This window comes from Trichosurus vulpecula, chromosome 4 (assembly GCF_011100635.1).
Source record: "Trichosurus vulpecula isolate mTriVul1 chromosome 4, mTriVul1.pri, whole genome shotgun sequence".
Taxonomy (NCBI): Eukaryota; Metazoa; Chordata; class Mammalia; order Diprotodontia; family Phalangeridae; genus Trichosurus; species Trichosurus vulpecula.
This window is the reverse complement of record NC_050576.1, coordinates 291,943,297-291,959,772: the sequence shown is the minus strand read 5'-3', so window position 1 is coordinate 291,959,772 and position 16,476 is coordinate 291,943,297. Positions and strand designations below refer to the sequence as shown.

Genomic DNA, 16,476 nt, shown 5'->3' with positions numbered 1-16,476 from the left:
TCTGATTGGCTTACAAACATGGCTAGATTTTTCCAAATCTAATATTATCTGCCCTAAACCCTTCTACCTCACTAAGCTACTGCCCTACCTCTCTCTTCCTCTTCACCACCAAACTTTACTTCTCAGAATGCCCTCAGATAAGGCAGAGGTATTTTTTATTGTTATTGGTTTTTTTTGCATGAGCATTATGACATTTTGGTGTTTGCCGTAGAGTGGCAGCCTAGCGTAAGCAAGATGCAAGGAAAATCCATTGTCTTCACTTGAATACACATCATGTTATCCTCAATTCTATAACAGCTTCCATGCCTATTACCAGATATGGAAATATATGTCATTCTAGAATCAGATGTCTTTCCAATTATATATTTTTATATTTTTTACATGGGGAATTTTGTATGCTTCATTGTACGCTTTGTCTTGTTTTGCAAGACCAGAATTCTGCTTTGTCAAAGATTTTTGCCTCTAACAGGACAAAATCATTTTGTACTCTGAGAGGCAGGTCAGATTGTTCTGATAATGCTAAAACATCTCCCTTTCTCAATTTTCAATTTTGGTATGACCTTCTTCAATAGACTCACCTTACCTTATTCAGAATCAGATATGTGATCTAAGTCAAGCTCATAGGAGATGAAATCAGGAAATATATGAAAACAAGGTTCCCAAAAATTATGAAACAATCAGAAACATAGACTTTAATTTAAAAGAAAACATATTACAAGTTTCTATTTTCATTATAAAGCTAGCCAACAACCAACATTTTTTTCTGAAAATTCTTTACAGTCTTAATTTCTCAAAATGACATCATATATATATATATATATATATATATATATATATATGGATAAACTGCCTACTTCTTTCCTTTTTAATGAATAAATTAATAGCTTACCAGCCTCACAATGATTTTTTCTGATTTACTTAAATCTTCATAAGTAAATATACTTCAGAAAACCTGTCACTTGAGCTTTTAATTGCATTATCCATGTTTAGAATTTTTGCCCTAAATAATACATTTTTTTCAAATTGCTTGGAAAAACACTGACTTTTAAAGCTGAGAAGCAGAGAAACTTGGATGGATGTAAAAATAAGATATTTACCTTATTATACAGGATGTGAGGAGGAAAGGAAGGAAAATTTTTTGTTTCAGCATGATACAGGCAATGAAAAATTGAAACCTAATAAATGTGCTAGTCTAATTGCTAGAAAACATATGCAACATACAAAAACAACTGAGTTGTCTCCAAGTTCGTTAACCATGGTGAAAGTTTACTATTTTTGAAAACAAAAAAAGGTTCACTAAATTATCAGGTCAATAATCAACCTTTATATGTCTACTGCCTTAAGAGAATAAAGCTTGGGGAGGGAAACGGTGCAAGGAACAGAAACTTTCCCTAGTTCTGATGGCTGCACCAAAAATTGTACTCCATACCTAGAATGTATCCCTCCTAACCTCTGCCTTTTAGAATCCTTTAAGGCTCAGCTCAAGTGCTAACTTCTATAAAAAGCCTAATCTAATCTACCCTAATTGATGTTGGTGCCAGAGATTACCTTATATTTTCTTTAATTCATGTATACATTTTAACCAAATGCAATATGAGCTCCCTAAGATAATCAATCATTTTGTTTTGATCTTAGTATATGCAAAGTCTAATATAATACTTGCTTTATGGTAGACACAATAAATGATTAAGGAATGAATGGATGAATTATGAGATCCATCCAATGGTACATTTGATTTTGACTTTTCTTTTTGACTAGGATGGTGTAAGCAAGAGCCCTGAAAAGCGCTCCTCTCTGCCCAGGCCTTCCTCCATCCTTCCAACTCGAAGAGGTGTATCGGGAGACAGAGATGAGAATTCCTTCTCTCTTAACACTTCTATGTCTGCTTCAGTACGACGAACCACTAGTATGTATACTTCTATCCATTTTTCTCTCATTTTAACGGAAATGTCTCAGGTGATTGTATAATAAATTTATTACTTTTTCAAAATTGTTTCTGAAGAACCTTAATTAGAACTGGATAATATTTAACAAGATCTCTAGGCAGGCTATAATAGACACACTTTGTGACTAAGGCCAGTCCCCCTAACTATTCTGAAAGCCATAGTTCTGATGTATAAAGTGATATTCCCCATCTTCTTAGCCCTGATCAAAGGGCAATAACATATTTGGGGCTCTTTAGGGTAGAGGATATCTGTTTATCATAAAAGAGTGTTAATATAACTTAGTTCTCATTGATAATTCTACACTGGTACGGCAGCATATTTTCCTTAAAATATCAGTAACTTTGGTCATTTCCACATTTGCTATGGCATAACTTAATGACTCAACAATCTTTTTCAGAACCAAAATACATAGAAACATATCTGGCCAAGATTGTCTTATTTCCTAAATAATAACCAAAAATCTAAAACCAATAATAATGTTTTATCTTTCATGTCTAAGTCAGCTTCCCTTACAGAGCTGTGTATAGAATAAAACCAAATTTCTGGAGGAATTGTACACTAAGCCTACTGATTTCCAAATTACTGTTCTTAACACATGTTGTTCAAGAGTATTTCTGTCATTCAAAATCCACAAAATTCAGAATATTCAATAAGGAACAAGAAGTAGAATATAAGTCAAAAAATTAGTATTGTTACTACTGATATAATGACCAGACTAGTGCTTTTCATTGCCTGGTATGTCAAAATTAACAAATTTAGAGTATATCTGTTCAGTATTGAATAAACTTGCAAATGATGTAGACTGTTGTTTTGTTCTGTTTTGTTTTTTGCTGTGGAACTATCTAAACAACTAAACCAACCTCTTCTTTTAGCTACTGATCATTATAATAGTCCTAATCACAAACAATTCAGATGATTTTTATTTTGAAAAAATATTGATCATCTAAAATGATTTGTTAGGACAGGCAAATCTGTTCAAGAAGAATTGGGTTTTACTTCGCTCTAATGCATACTGCTTAATTGGTTTATTACTGGTTATTGAGCAAGCTCTTTTCCCTCGAGCATTACTTAACTTTTTTTTCCCCTGCAAGTAGAGGAGCTTATAGGTCTTTGTGGTTTATTTTTGTTTTTGCTTTAGGGAGATGCTCTTTGTGTCTTCTCTAAATGAATTTGTCTTTTAGAAATTTGAAAAAGAGACAAAGCTACTTTTCTCTTGGTATTTTCAGTGATTTGAGCAAATAAATAGTCCTACCCAAGTACCTTCTCAATGCTCAATGGAGTCAGATTGCTGAGATATTTTCCCCCTCAAGTAGATGCTTACTGTCATTGAGCACAAAGCGTCCATTTGGTTCAAAATTTATTGATGTTATCATTGTGTAGATGTGAATGGGGTAAAAACAAATCTTTTTCTCATAAAAGAAGAATATACCATCTGTGGTTTAATATGTTCCCATGATAGTGGAAATTCAAAAGATGAAATGAATTGGGAGAACAGTAATAATTATAGCTAAATATATAGCACTTAAAGATTTGCAAAGCTCTTTACATATTATCTCAATGGATCCTCACAATAACTCTGCAAGTTGAATGCTATTATTATCCCATACATGGGGAAATTGAGGCTAAGAGAGCTACGGCCTTGCCCAGGGGCACACACCTAATAAGTGGCATGATTCAAATTCAGACTTTCTAGCTCCAAGTCCAATATTCTATCCACTACTCCATCTAGCTACCTCAACAGTAGAAAATTTTTTGTTTAAAATATGCTTAACTTTAACAAAAATCTGATGACAGGATTATGACATGATTGAACATTCAGATATTTTGGTCTCTTAATTGAAGTTATAATGGACATTATATGTGTGGACATTAAATTGTTTGCATTCTTTCAGTTTGAGCTTATTATAATAGGGACTCGTTTTATTGTAACAATGTTGGCCTTCATAAAGGATATAAATACAGGGTGTTCCAAAAGTTTTAAATGCTGCTTAAAATTAACTCAAGACTTTTGGGACTCCCTGTATATTAAAACCTTTCTGGCTTGGACAGAACACTGATTGACTAAGAATACAGAGACCCAAATTTTAATCCTGAAATTATAGTAAATTAGATGAGCTAATGTCTTTAAATTCTCTGTAGCAGCTTCTTCATCTGTATAATCATGGTGTTAGGCTAGGCAATTACTCTGGCCATTTCCAAATCTAAAACTGCTGGATTTTATGTTAGAGACACTATAGTGTAGGAGTAAGAGCCCTGGAATTGGAATCAGAAGATATGCATTTAAATCCAGGCTCTGGTACTGTCTGTGAAACCTTGGGGGAAACATTGAATTTCTTTGAGTCTCACTTCCCTTGTTCATAAAATGAGCACATTGAATGAAAGGATGTCTTGGGTTCCTTCCATTTCTAAAGCTATTGTTGTTTGTTGTTGAGTATATATTGAATCTCTATTTGTACATAAATCATGTCATCTCAGTCCATGAAAATCTACTGTCTTTATCCTCAGAGAAAGGACATATTGCACAGGGAGGTTGCCCAGAGAAATTTTTTATAGAAAATATCTGTTAATCAAGCACATTTTGGAGGAGGTACAATTGGCTTAACAATGATTTACACCGCTTTAAAGGATTGATATCTGGAAGTTTGTATACACGACAAGCAGCAGAGTAAATAGTGCAAACATTGGCTTAGGATCCAGAGAACCTGGATTCAAATCCTACCTTTGATAATAATCCTACGTTTGACTATGGGACTTTGGAGAAATCGTTTAACCTCTCTGGGACAATTTCTGTGTCTGTCAAATGAAGGGAGATTGGGGTTGTAGACCGCTGTTGAGGTTCCTTCCAGCTCTTGATTTCTGGGGCTGTAAAAGCCAAAGGAGTAATTCCTTGTACATAGTTGTGACTCTCCATGACCCATACTGTCCTTGGGATTTTCTTGGCAAAGATACTGAAATGGTTTGCCATTTCCTTCTCCAAAATACTATTGCCAGTGGATTCAGGAAAACCGTGGTTAAGTGACTTGCCCAGGGTCACACAGCTAGTAAAGTGTCTGAAGCCAGCTTTGAACTCAGGTCTTTCTGACTCTAACCACTGAACCATCTAGCTGCCCCTATGAGTAGTAGTTACTACCTAGTGATTCACTGAAACAGTGTAAATACACACACATATATGCACATATACATATATGTGAGTTAATACAACATGATGGTATATACACATATGTACTATACAGAAGGCATAACATGAATAATAAAGAATAAAGTTAGTTCTAGGTGGCAGATTTGATCATTCTGGCATCCAGAATTAGTAGTCAATTGGTACTGACCAAATATGTCATGTTTTTTCTTTAGTTCATGCCTTTTGTAACATAATTACCATCTCTTAGGAATCTACTATAGAAACCTTAGTATCTTCTAAAAATTTACTACAGAAGTATGCGCATATTGCTACTAAGACACTAACTATACAGTTTTCTAACTTGCCTCAGTTAAATGGCCCTGAACAGTAGGAAAGTGAAGCCTAGATCTTCAGAGCCAATGAGACGATAGAGCAGATCCAGTTTAAACCTCTCATTTAAAACTGAGAATCAGAAAGAGTAAGTGCTAAAGGCTACATAGCTGGCTAATGAATGACCTTGAAATCAAATCTTTCAAATGTCAATTCAGTAATCTTTCCTCCAACCATTCTGCCTCTAAGAACATCTAGTAAATCAGATTGTTTTCTAGAATTGTCTGTTGTTCAGGCATGGTTGTAATTCTTATCAACATCTGTTTTATCAAAATAGCATTAGGATATTACTCTGTTATATCACATAAAGATTATAAATCTTCAAAATGACAAGTCAGACTTCATCTTTCAAAATGAATAGTGTAGTATGTTCTGAAGTTTAATGTATTTTGATTTCTGGCTCCAGGGTGGTATTTTCAAGTTAGAATACCTCTTTGCGTAACTATCCACCTCAATTATTTAGAGAAGAATTGAAGAAGAGTTGACCAGAAGATAGGCAATCTGAGAAAACTGGAATCAACCCATGAAGGGTTTCAAGGATATGTTAATAATACATTGAATTATATTCACAGGCACCCCCCCCAAACAGTAACAGGTGATAGAACTAAATTTGTATTGACTCCATGATCTCATCCCTTTAAACTAATTCATTGTGAACTAGGTAAAATATAGTCTTTTTGTATCATTTGCTTTTTTAATATCAATTTTCTTGAAAAATTTATCCTTATTCAGATTCTCAGTATTGTATCATTTTACCACTATTGGTGAAAATTACTGAACATCTGGGCAGCTAAAGTCCCTTCCAGCTTGAAACCTATGATTCTATAATTTGAGGGAAAAGAATATACTTTGTCAGTAAATAGCAATACCTAGCAGGCACAATAGCAGTTAGACCATGTAGCATTTTGCCTATTTTTTTATATTATCCTCTCTCTCACTGCAGACAAGAAAATAGCTAATGTTTTGTAAAGCTATTTTAAAAGCAGAGAAGGGAATTATTTTACAGGAAGTCTTCTAGCCAGAGAGAAAGCAAATGCATTGCCATGCAGAGTTTGTCAACAACTCGGTCTGTAAAAGCATGTGTTTAGATTACTTTACAGCCCGAAGAATGTGAATTTAGCCTTTGTAACTTCAAATTATGTACCTGAGGAGGTAACAACTTTATACTTTGACAGACAAAACCCAAATTACTCCGCAAAAGCTGTGATGAGTTGAGTGCCAAAGAAATGATTAAGAAAGACTTTGAGATTTCAGCATTCCATGATCTGGAAATATGGTGCTCTTGGTTTTGTCTCAGATTTTTAGCTGTCTTGAAGCCTATGGCAGTTTTCCACAAGGTTAACAATGATTATAGAGTTAGTAAGTTTTTCCTGTGGCTAAAAATCATTTCAGTAGGAGCTGCCCCAGAGCTGAGAGGATAGCCTGTCTTTAATTAGGCTTTCTCCACATTCATACTGGGCAATTGCTGAATTTTCCAGAAAGGAAGACTTTCCCTCCACCTACGTAGTCTTAAATGAGTTTGTAAAAGTTGTTAGTTTCTTTACCTAATCAAAAGTCAAGAATTTCAAGTTTGGGTAGGGATGGGAGGAGGATAGTTTGAGAGAACTCCTTTGGAAAGGAGACAAATAATATGATATTCTGAAGAACCTGGTGATTGAATTAATTTATTGAAAAAACCCGAAAAGGCCTATTGAGGTATAATTGTACAAACAGTTTTGAAATGTAATTTTTATGGAAAGCTTTTTTCAAAATTGAATTTGTACTCCTTCACAGAAACTGGGAGCAATAATAGCCAGCATTTATACAGCACTTTAAGGTTTGCAAAGTGCTTTACAAATGTATATATTTTAAGAAAGCCTCACAACAACCCTGCGAGGTAGGTGTTTATTATGACTGCTATTTTGCAGATGAAGAAACCAAGGCAGATAGAGGTTAAGTGACTTGCTCACAGTCGCACAGCTAGTGTCTTAGGCCTGACCCTGGGTCCAGTGTTGTAGCCATTACTCCACCCAGAATACCGAAGCTGCAGAAGAGAAGATTTAGGAGAGAAACAGAATCATTTGCCTGTAAGGCTTTCTGGATATTGCAAGTGATGATGATATCAGCTTCCAGCTGTTTCCCTCTAAATTTCCTCTGGTTCCTTGGGAAGATCATCCCCCATAATATTCAATTTCTCTAGATGTATAATGAAGAAAAGTCCTATTTTTTCACATCCTTTATACCATTATGGTAAGTTGGAATATTTTTAGATCCTAGGAAATGAAAGGTAGTACAAATTTTGAGTCTATGAGTAACCAAACTTTGAGAGCAGAAGTTGTTTCATTCTTAGATCCCCTAAATCTTGTTTATGGCCTTATATTTTACTCAAACTGTTGCATTTTTAAAAGACCATACAATCAGACTGAAAGGTATAAGAAACTTTAGAAGTATTCTAGTCCAAATCCTTCATTTTCCAGATGAGGAAACTAAGAGCCTTGAAAGTCAAGTAACTTACTGTGTGGTAGGAGTACTGTCTGCTATGGTCCTTGCCATGTGTTTCTATAAAAGGCAGAGCTGAGGCTTGATCAGTCCAGAGACCTAGGACTTGAACCATTGATATGGTTTCCTGATCACTTAAGACATATAAAAGCAAGTTCACAAGGAGTCTGAGTCAGACTTGGTGGATGTCCCATATCCTTCTGACCAAAAGCATCTCCTTATGGAGATGAGGGAGCTGTCTAGGTGAGCCAGTGCTGCGTTTTTCCTGAGTATTCCTTCCCTTCTGCAATTAGTAAACTTCCCTTTTGTTGAAGTGCTGAATGATCTACAAGTATCTCATTTCATTCTAATTCCTAACCAGACAGCATCAGACTTGGCCTTGAACACTTTCCTAAGGTCACCAAGTGGCAGTACCATGGTTCAATCTGGGTCCACTACCTCTAAAATTCTCCCTTTCTTCACCTCTCTTCTTTTCTCTCATCTCATCCCTTCTTTTCTCCACTCTTTTCCTCTCCTCTCCCTCTCTCCCACTCTCAATTGCAATAGAAATTTTGATTTGCTCCATTTCTTACCTGGGTCAGTTCACCATTCATTAGACAACCTGGTGGCCCTCCATTCCTAGGAACTTACCACACTGGTGTTGTGCTTACTATGAACACTGATGAACACTTAGTCCACTGCAGCTCAGAACTCCCAAGCTCAAAAAATCCACCAGCCTCAGCTTCCTTGGTAGCTGGGATTATAGACATGTGCCACCACACGCAGTTGCTAAAATAACTATCTTGACCTAAAAGGACAAATCCACCTTGAAAAACTGAATTCTATTTGCTGTTGCTTCTTCCTTCTAGGGTCCGAGCCAATTCGCAGAACAGGAAAAAGTGGTACATCAACACCTACTACTCCAGGCTCCACTGCCATCACTCCTGGTACACCACCCAGCTATTCCTCCCGTACCCCAGGCACTCCTGGTACCCCTAGTTACCCTAGAACCCCTCATACACCAGGAACTCCCAAATCTGGCATCCTGGTGCCCACTGAGAAAAAGGTTGCCATTATACGTACTCCTCCAAAGTCTCCAGCTACGCCTAAACAACTACGGCTTATTAACCAACCACTACCTGACCTGAAGAACGTAAGGTCCAAAATTGGATCCACAGACAACATCAGATATCAACCTAAAGGTGGACAGGTAAGAACTAAATGGATATGTAATTCTTTACCTTAACTAAACTATTCTTGGGAAATGAGGAGATAGCTCACTATATCATAATTTGAAAGTAGAAAACAAAAGAAGAGGGAAGGGAAGATGAAAAAGAAAGAAAGGTGATTATAGATTGAAGATTCTTTTAGCCTTAGAGTTTGAAGCCTGCCTGGAATATCTAGCCTGGAAATAAATATGAATATGAAAATTAGATGAATTATTTTTGCTCTTGTTGTTGTTATACAAAAAAAGTGTTGAATTTCCCTTTGGAATCACTCATGCAAGCTGGCTGCCTGTAGGAGATTCTTCTTGGCTGAATCTGTTGGAAGAGAGCTGAATAATTTTCACTGCTGTATAGAAGACCTGAATTAAATGTCTAATATCAATTTAAATTGGTTTTTATTGTTGTTCTTGTTGTAGCTGCTGATCTCCTTTGCTGATCTCTTACTGTTTGTACCTCCCTCCCTTTTCTCTAGCTCTTTCCCACCCCAACAAAGAATTTTCTTTTACCTGCTAGGGTTATATTGCTATTCTCCAGGTTCTCTCTTTAATTGACTTGGCCTCAACTCTGTAAATACTGGCTGACTATGCTGTTGACAAAAGACTAGCCGTATGCTCTTTCTATAGGATGGAGTTCCAGTTTCAGCTCCTCCATTGTGATTTATGTTTACTTCATCACGCTGTTGACGAAGTCACACTGTTAATCTTTAACCAGAAGGCAGGCAATTTCTAAGTTGTCAGTACGCTTTCTACTGAGCTACCAAGGGATTCTAAGTTGGCTTACTTGTTTCACATTAGCATATGTGCTACATGCCAGGGAAAAAAATCACTCGGCCAATTTTTCCTTCAGGAGAAGGAATAAAGCAAGTGTTACTCAGTATTATAAAAGCACGTCCTAGTCCCCTGATTGTGATTCTACCCCACGGATATTACAGCTCTGGTAGCAAGAAGAAATAAGAATACTCAAATGAATGAATGAAGCGCTTATGAAACACTTTGTACTAAACACTGTGTGGTAAAATCTGGAAGAACAAAAGCAAAAGTGAGTGGACCCTGCCCTCAAGGAGCTTATTTTCTAATGAAGGAGATAACATATATAAAAGCATGGCCAAGGGAGCAATATTTTGGTTTGGGAAGTCACAGGAATGGTGAATGGAGCCATGAGGGAGTTGACTAGCATGCTTTTTCTGATATCAAAGGAAGTATGAAGAATTTTTTTGATAAGGGTTCCCCAAAAAAGTAATGAAAAATGGACTAGGAGAGCGAGAGAAAGAGAGAGAGAGAGAGAGCACATTTATTGCTTACCATGTATGTGCCAGGTGCTGTGCTAAGTGCTGAGGAGGCAATACAAGCAAGCAAGACAGTCAGTCCCTCCCCTCAAGGAGCTTGCATTCTGACTGGGACAACATATAAAAGGGTGCTGGAAGGGGAGAGACAGAAAAGGGCATGGGATATAGTGAAGAGACTTCTACGAAGTGTCCTAGAGGTCTAAGCCCTAGAAAGAGCAGGCTTAAAAAGCTCACCCATCAGATCCTGGAGAAAATGAGAATGAGAGAGATAGGTGAAAAAATCCAGTTCACAAGTGAATATGAAGATTCTGGGATTTTATCAATGTGAGGAAGTTTTCTATGGAATTTTCCCTCCTCCTTTGCAGATCTACCAAATGACTAGATAAAGCATATGGAGGTTAAATAACTTTTTAGGGTCCTAGTAAGTGTCAGACATCTAGACCTTCCTAACTTCAAGCTGAGTACCTGTTTCACTTGCCGCGGTGTCTCTTAAATGTGAGAAAACTTCACAGTTGTATATGTTACTTTTCTTGTCTCCCATGATATTTCTCCTTCTTCTTTACACTCTAATTCCCAGACCTTCTACCATGGCCCATTGGTGTTTGCCATCACTGATTTCCTCAGAGCCTAAAGAGACTGTTTGTCTCTAAATATACCCTAATCATCCAAGGGTGTGATATTATTCTTTCTTCTAAGGACAGCCTCTTTTATTGTCTCTATATCTTCTCATGGTCCTTTATCAGAAAATTCAGATGCAAAAAACAATATTCTACTCATTATATTATGCATAGAAAGTCACCCTAGGAGTGTTGAAATAGATTTGTGTGTTTGTTTTGGGAGTGCTCAGGTAGATTATTAAACAATCTCAAAGTGTACTTTGATAATTTAAAGTATCAAAAGCCAATCAGTCTATAAGCAATTATTAAGCATCTATTATGTGCTAGGCTCTGTGCAAAGTACTGGGAATACAAAGAAAGCCAAAGATAATCCCTGCCCTTGAGAAGTTCACAATCTAATAGGACTGCGCGGTTAAGGGCTGTCATTTATACATTCCTTGGACCCTACAGCTCCAAGCACAGTGCTAGGCACATAGTAGACTCTTGATGAATGAAAGAAGAGATGACAGATTGAATGAACATTTAATAATTTCTTACTAATTGGTTGGTTTATAGTATTATTCTAACTAGGAATTTATAACCTTCAGCCCTTGAACTTGTGTTTGACAACTACACTTCAATATAATTGATTTCCTTTAAAGTCCTTTATTTTATGTATTTAAAAACATCATTTTTAGAAGTAGTCTATGACATAAAAAGAAGGTAAGAATCTCTGTTCGTAACTAAGAGATGAAAAATAATTCTGCAGAATAAATTCAGATCAAACTCACCTTTATAAGTAATGAGAATATAAAATGGAGAAGAAAATGAGTACTTAAACTACTATTAAACCAGAATCCACTAGTGTATTTGATTTGAGTATAATCAAGTCCAGTTTCCACTAGATCAAAACCAGTAAGTATTGGAAATGTCCTGAAATTCTTGCCATCATGACAGTTAGGACCTTGTCAGTTGAAAGCACACACTCACATGTTAGAAAATATTCAAATTTATGATTATTTTATATTAATGTGTAATTAATTTCTCACAGTAGCTTGAGCTCTTTTACATTATTTGATCAAAGGTAAAAGTTTAATTTGAGTGATTTTTTGTTAGGAAATCACCAATGGTTTTGAGACTATACGTTTTCATCATTTTTTTCAGTTCTTGTCATTTTTCTAAGCAGATTCCATGTTTCCAATTTATATTCTAGAAAGTGTTAAAATTCAGCACAATCTGTTTTTGCTTATGCTCCTAAGAGAAATGTGTATAATGTGCATAAGAAATGTCACTGGAACTAAAAGATGGTATGATATTTGGGACACCAATTTCTAGTAGAATTTGACTTTTAAATTTTTTTAATTTAATTTTTAAATTTTCATTTTAAAATAGTTTGTCATTTTTGTTGTTGTTGTTTTCCCAAAATGCTCCCAAAATGTGTAGATGAAAAAGAATGATGAAGTGTTTCCCTACCAGTTTTGTTGGTTATCTTCCCACTTCTATCAGAAATGTTTATTTTTGTTTACTTGGTTCCCGCTTTTTCTTTGTCTTCTCTGTGAATATTTCAGTATCAGTCTTCCTTTAGGTATGTACCCATCTTATCCAATGAATAAAAGTCCCTCCCTGAAAGGGGAAGAACATAATGAAGACTTTGCAATATGTTGCTTGTACTGTTTTCTTGCAATGGCTCTCAGGGGAAAGAGAAATGAAGGGGAAGGTTGATGAAAAGCATTGTGTATCTTTGATATTCTCAACTTTCATGAAAGCAATGAAGAACCATTATTGTATAAGTGATACAAAAGAAAGAAACTTCTTTTTCATGGTGGTCCATGAACACACCTAAGATAATATTTCTAAAGGATATCAAAGTGTCAAAACAGAGAGAAATAAAGGTAGAAGAAAAGGAGAGGGAGAGCTAAAAACATAATTCTAAACCGTAATGCAAGTAGACTTATGAAGGTAAGCTGTGGAGGGAATGGTGAGACAAAACCTTTGGTATGCAAGAAGAATGGGACATTGGCCTTTAGTTCATTTGAGTATTGTTTGGTAGGACAGCCTTCATTAAAATTTTACTTTGATATTTCATCTAGGCATGAGGGGGATTTAGGGTTCTTGACCCTAAATCAAGAAATATACATCCAACCAAGCTGGTTATGTTCACCCAGTCCAGTATGACGGAGGCACCTAGCAAGTGCAGTAGATGGAGTACTGGTCCTGACATTAGAAAGATCTGAGTTCAATTCTGGCTTGAGATAATTCTTAGCTGTGTGACTTTGAGCAAGTCACTTCACCTCTGTTACATCAGTTTTCTCAACTATAAAATATGGATAACAGCACTTATCTCACAAGGTTATCGTAAGGATCAAATGAGGTGATATTTGTAAGTGTGCTTAAAACAGGCATATAGTTGTTTTTGTCAAGTAATTTTTCAGTCTTGTCCAACTTTTTGTGACCCCATTTGGGGTTTTCTTGGCAAAGATACTGGAGTGGTCTGCCATTTCATTCTCCAGCTCATTTTACAGAGGAGGAAACTGAGACAAAGAGAATAAAGTGACTTGCCCAGGGTCACAGTAGCAGCAGTAGTATTGGACTATGTGCCTGTGGCCCAGGACAAGAAAGTGGGCAGAGACAGCTGTTAGAGCATAGAAGGATTTCAATTGGCATCACTGAAGTAGTACCTTAATTAGTGAAAGAATGCATGGGGACATGTGTGAAGGCTCTGAGGATGCTTCTTATTTTATTATAGAGATAGTGATGCATAGCTTCCTCAAATACTAGATTCCACAGATCAATAGAATCATAGGTCTGAGCTAGAAAGGACCATCTTAGGACAAACTCCTCCTAATAAAAATCAGGGAACTGAGGCCCAGAAAAAAGATCAAGTGCTTTGTCCAAGGTCACACATGTAATAAATGGCAAAGCCACATCCCGTGACTCCAGATCCAGCCCTCTTTCCACTATACTATTCCCTTTATAATTTCAGTACCGAATGTGTTGCCTAGTTCAGTGTTATATTCTTACCTGTTCTAGCCCAGTAATGATAGTAACAATAATAGCTAACAATTACATAGTGCCTACTATGTGCCAGGCCCTTTACAATTATTATCTCATTTGATCTTTACAACAACCCTAGGAAGTGGGTGCTATTATTATCCCCTCTGTACAGATGGGAAAACTGAGACAAACAGCGATAAAGTGTCTTGCTCAAGGTCACACAACCAGTATGTGTCTGAGGCCACATTCGAACTCAGGTCTTCCTGATGCTTTATCCGTTATACCACCTAGTTGCCTAGTACTCTGATCATGTATGAAGAGACGTCTTAAATCTGCCCCCTTGTGCTAAAGCTTCTTTAGAAAACAATGGAAAATAGAAAAGAGAAAGGTAAGGGTAGAGGAAAAATAAATCTTCAGGGAAAACTAAAAGCACAATCTATATTTGCTGGAGACATAGTTAATTGTTCAAAGTGGTCTATGATTACTCATTATTAGCAGTAGTAGTACAAAATTAACAAATTAATTATTTGTGCCTACAGAATGTACAGGGCAGAATAAGGTGTACATTAGCTTAATCCCCTTGTTATAAAACCTAAATTCACAAATAACTCAAGCAAAACCATTCTGAGAGCCTTGCTGAGTTGGGTTTTACTTCTTCCATTCAGTGACCATTCCAACTCTTTGTCCTTAAAAAAAAAAGACTATACTATGATGTCATCAATTGCATTTTTCAAGTCAGATAAGAGATTTCCTTTGAACTTTTTTCTTTTTTTTCACACCAAATTCAAGTAATCATGCAAAGGGGAACAATTCTTTCTTTGTACATCTTATAAAGACTGTTCCTTTACCTTATGTCCACCCACCCAGGAAGCATTTTATTTGACTAGAAATTAAGAGATCAGTCAGCAATATCCTTGGCCATTGCTCTCAGTTATGGATGAATGTTATTAACATCTGCTGAGCTTTACAAAAGACAATTTAGGAGCACCCATATTACTTATTAGTCAGATACTCTTCAGATATAGTCTTTCATTCAGAATTCATTTTCAATAATCTACTTTTTACGAAACATGGTAGGAAAAAAAAACATGGTTATTATATAACTTGGAGATTGGTTGGGCGGATGTCAGGAAAATATGAAAAAAAAGAAATGAGGCAGGGGAAACAAAATTTGTATGCTTGTAGAGGTGAGGAAGCCCCAGTGTATTCTGGGAATGAAAGGTAGTACAGTTGTACAGGAAATTAGAAAATAGTAGAAGATTAGTTGGGAAGGAAAAATTGCAGCCCAACTTTGCAGAGCTTTGAACACTAGGCTCATCAATTTGAATTTCATTCAGCAGGTGGTGAAAGTCTAGTGAAGTTTCTAAATGGGAAGAAACATAATCAGATCTGGTATTTGGGAAAAATGAATCTAGAAGTCTTATGTACATGATGGATCCAAGAAGGAAGAGATGAGGTAGATTAGTCAATAATAACCAACATTTGTAAAGCAAAGCATTTTTTTTCCAGAACATCCAGTCACCTGGTGGTGTAAATATTATCCCCATTCTACAGATTAGGAAAATGAAGCTCTGAGAGATTGTAACCTTCCCAAGGCTGTAAGAACGACTACCATGGGCCTTGGACCCTGGTGCTTCAACTCCAGTCTATTGCATTTTTCAGTATTCTATATTGCCTCTTAGGAGGCCATCACAGCAGTTACAGTGAAAGATACTTGGATGAATTTGTGATCTCATTGAGGTGAAGGCCATCCATTAGTGTATATTTCACACACCATTTTGTGATTCTGTGCAATGCTTGTTCATGTTCTCCTGTAAATCTTCCACAAGGGGTTTGCCTAGCTTTCCAAGGAGTTTAATGTAATTGTCTTGAATAGTAAAATATAAAATTGTCATGGTTTGGCAATTGGAACAATATAGGAAGGACAGGAGGAGGAGTAATGGTAGAAGATAAGGATGTTTTGAGCATAAACAAGGAGGAGGATCCAACTAGGTAGAACTGGAGGGCAGAAAAAAAAAGAGAGGTTCCGTTTTAAATATGTATAGTGTCAAGAACTTATGGAGTATCTAGGTGGAAGGGAGAATTGCCTAGGTCATACTAGAGATATAGATTCGGGGAGTCTTCTGTGATTACATGCTTAGTATGTCATTAAAGGCCCCTTTCTTTTCCATTTCTGCTACAAAGACCCTCATTCAAACCCTTGCAATTTGTCATATGGAAACTGTTCTTGATCCTCACAGACAGTACCAATAGACCTTTTGAACCAATACTTAAACAGAAAAAGGAGAAGGGGCTGGATTTCCTTCAACAAATTTCAAATCTCCTGTAAATTAAGACCTGTCTTTTTAATGTCAATATTCTACTGGCATTATATTTCTATGAAAAAAATGGAACACAACAATCTCTAAAAAACTGAAAATCAGCACCACGAGAAGTGGTAGAGGGAAACACAGTATGATCAGCC

General features: G+C 36.3%; 1 protein-coding gene across 9 annotated transcripts in view; it reads left to right on the top strand.

Annotated features, from left to right (window-relative positions):
- The window catches only part of MAP2 (microtubule associated protein 2), a 97,851-nt gene that overhangs the window by 67,339 nt on the left and 14,036 nt on the right, over positions 1 to 16,476 (top strand). For all 9 annotated transcript variants that reach the window (XM_036753761.1, XM_036753764.1, XM_036753763.1 and 6 more), the window contains 2 exons: positions 1,759 to 1,906; positions 8,781 to 9,121. In XM_036753761.1, coding sequence (XP_036609656.1) covers positions 1,759 to 1,906; positions 8,781 to 9,121 — 489 coding nt within the window. The remainder of the gene's footprint in view (positions 1 to 1,758; positions 1,907 to 8,780; positions 9,122 to 16,476) is intronic.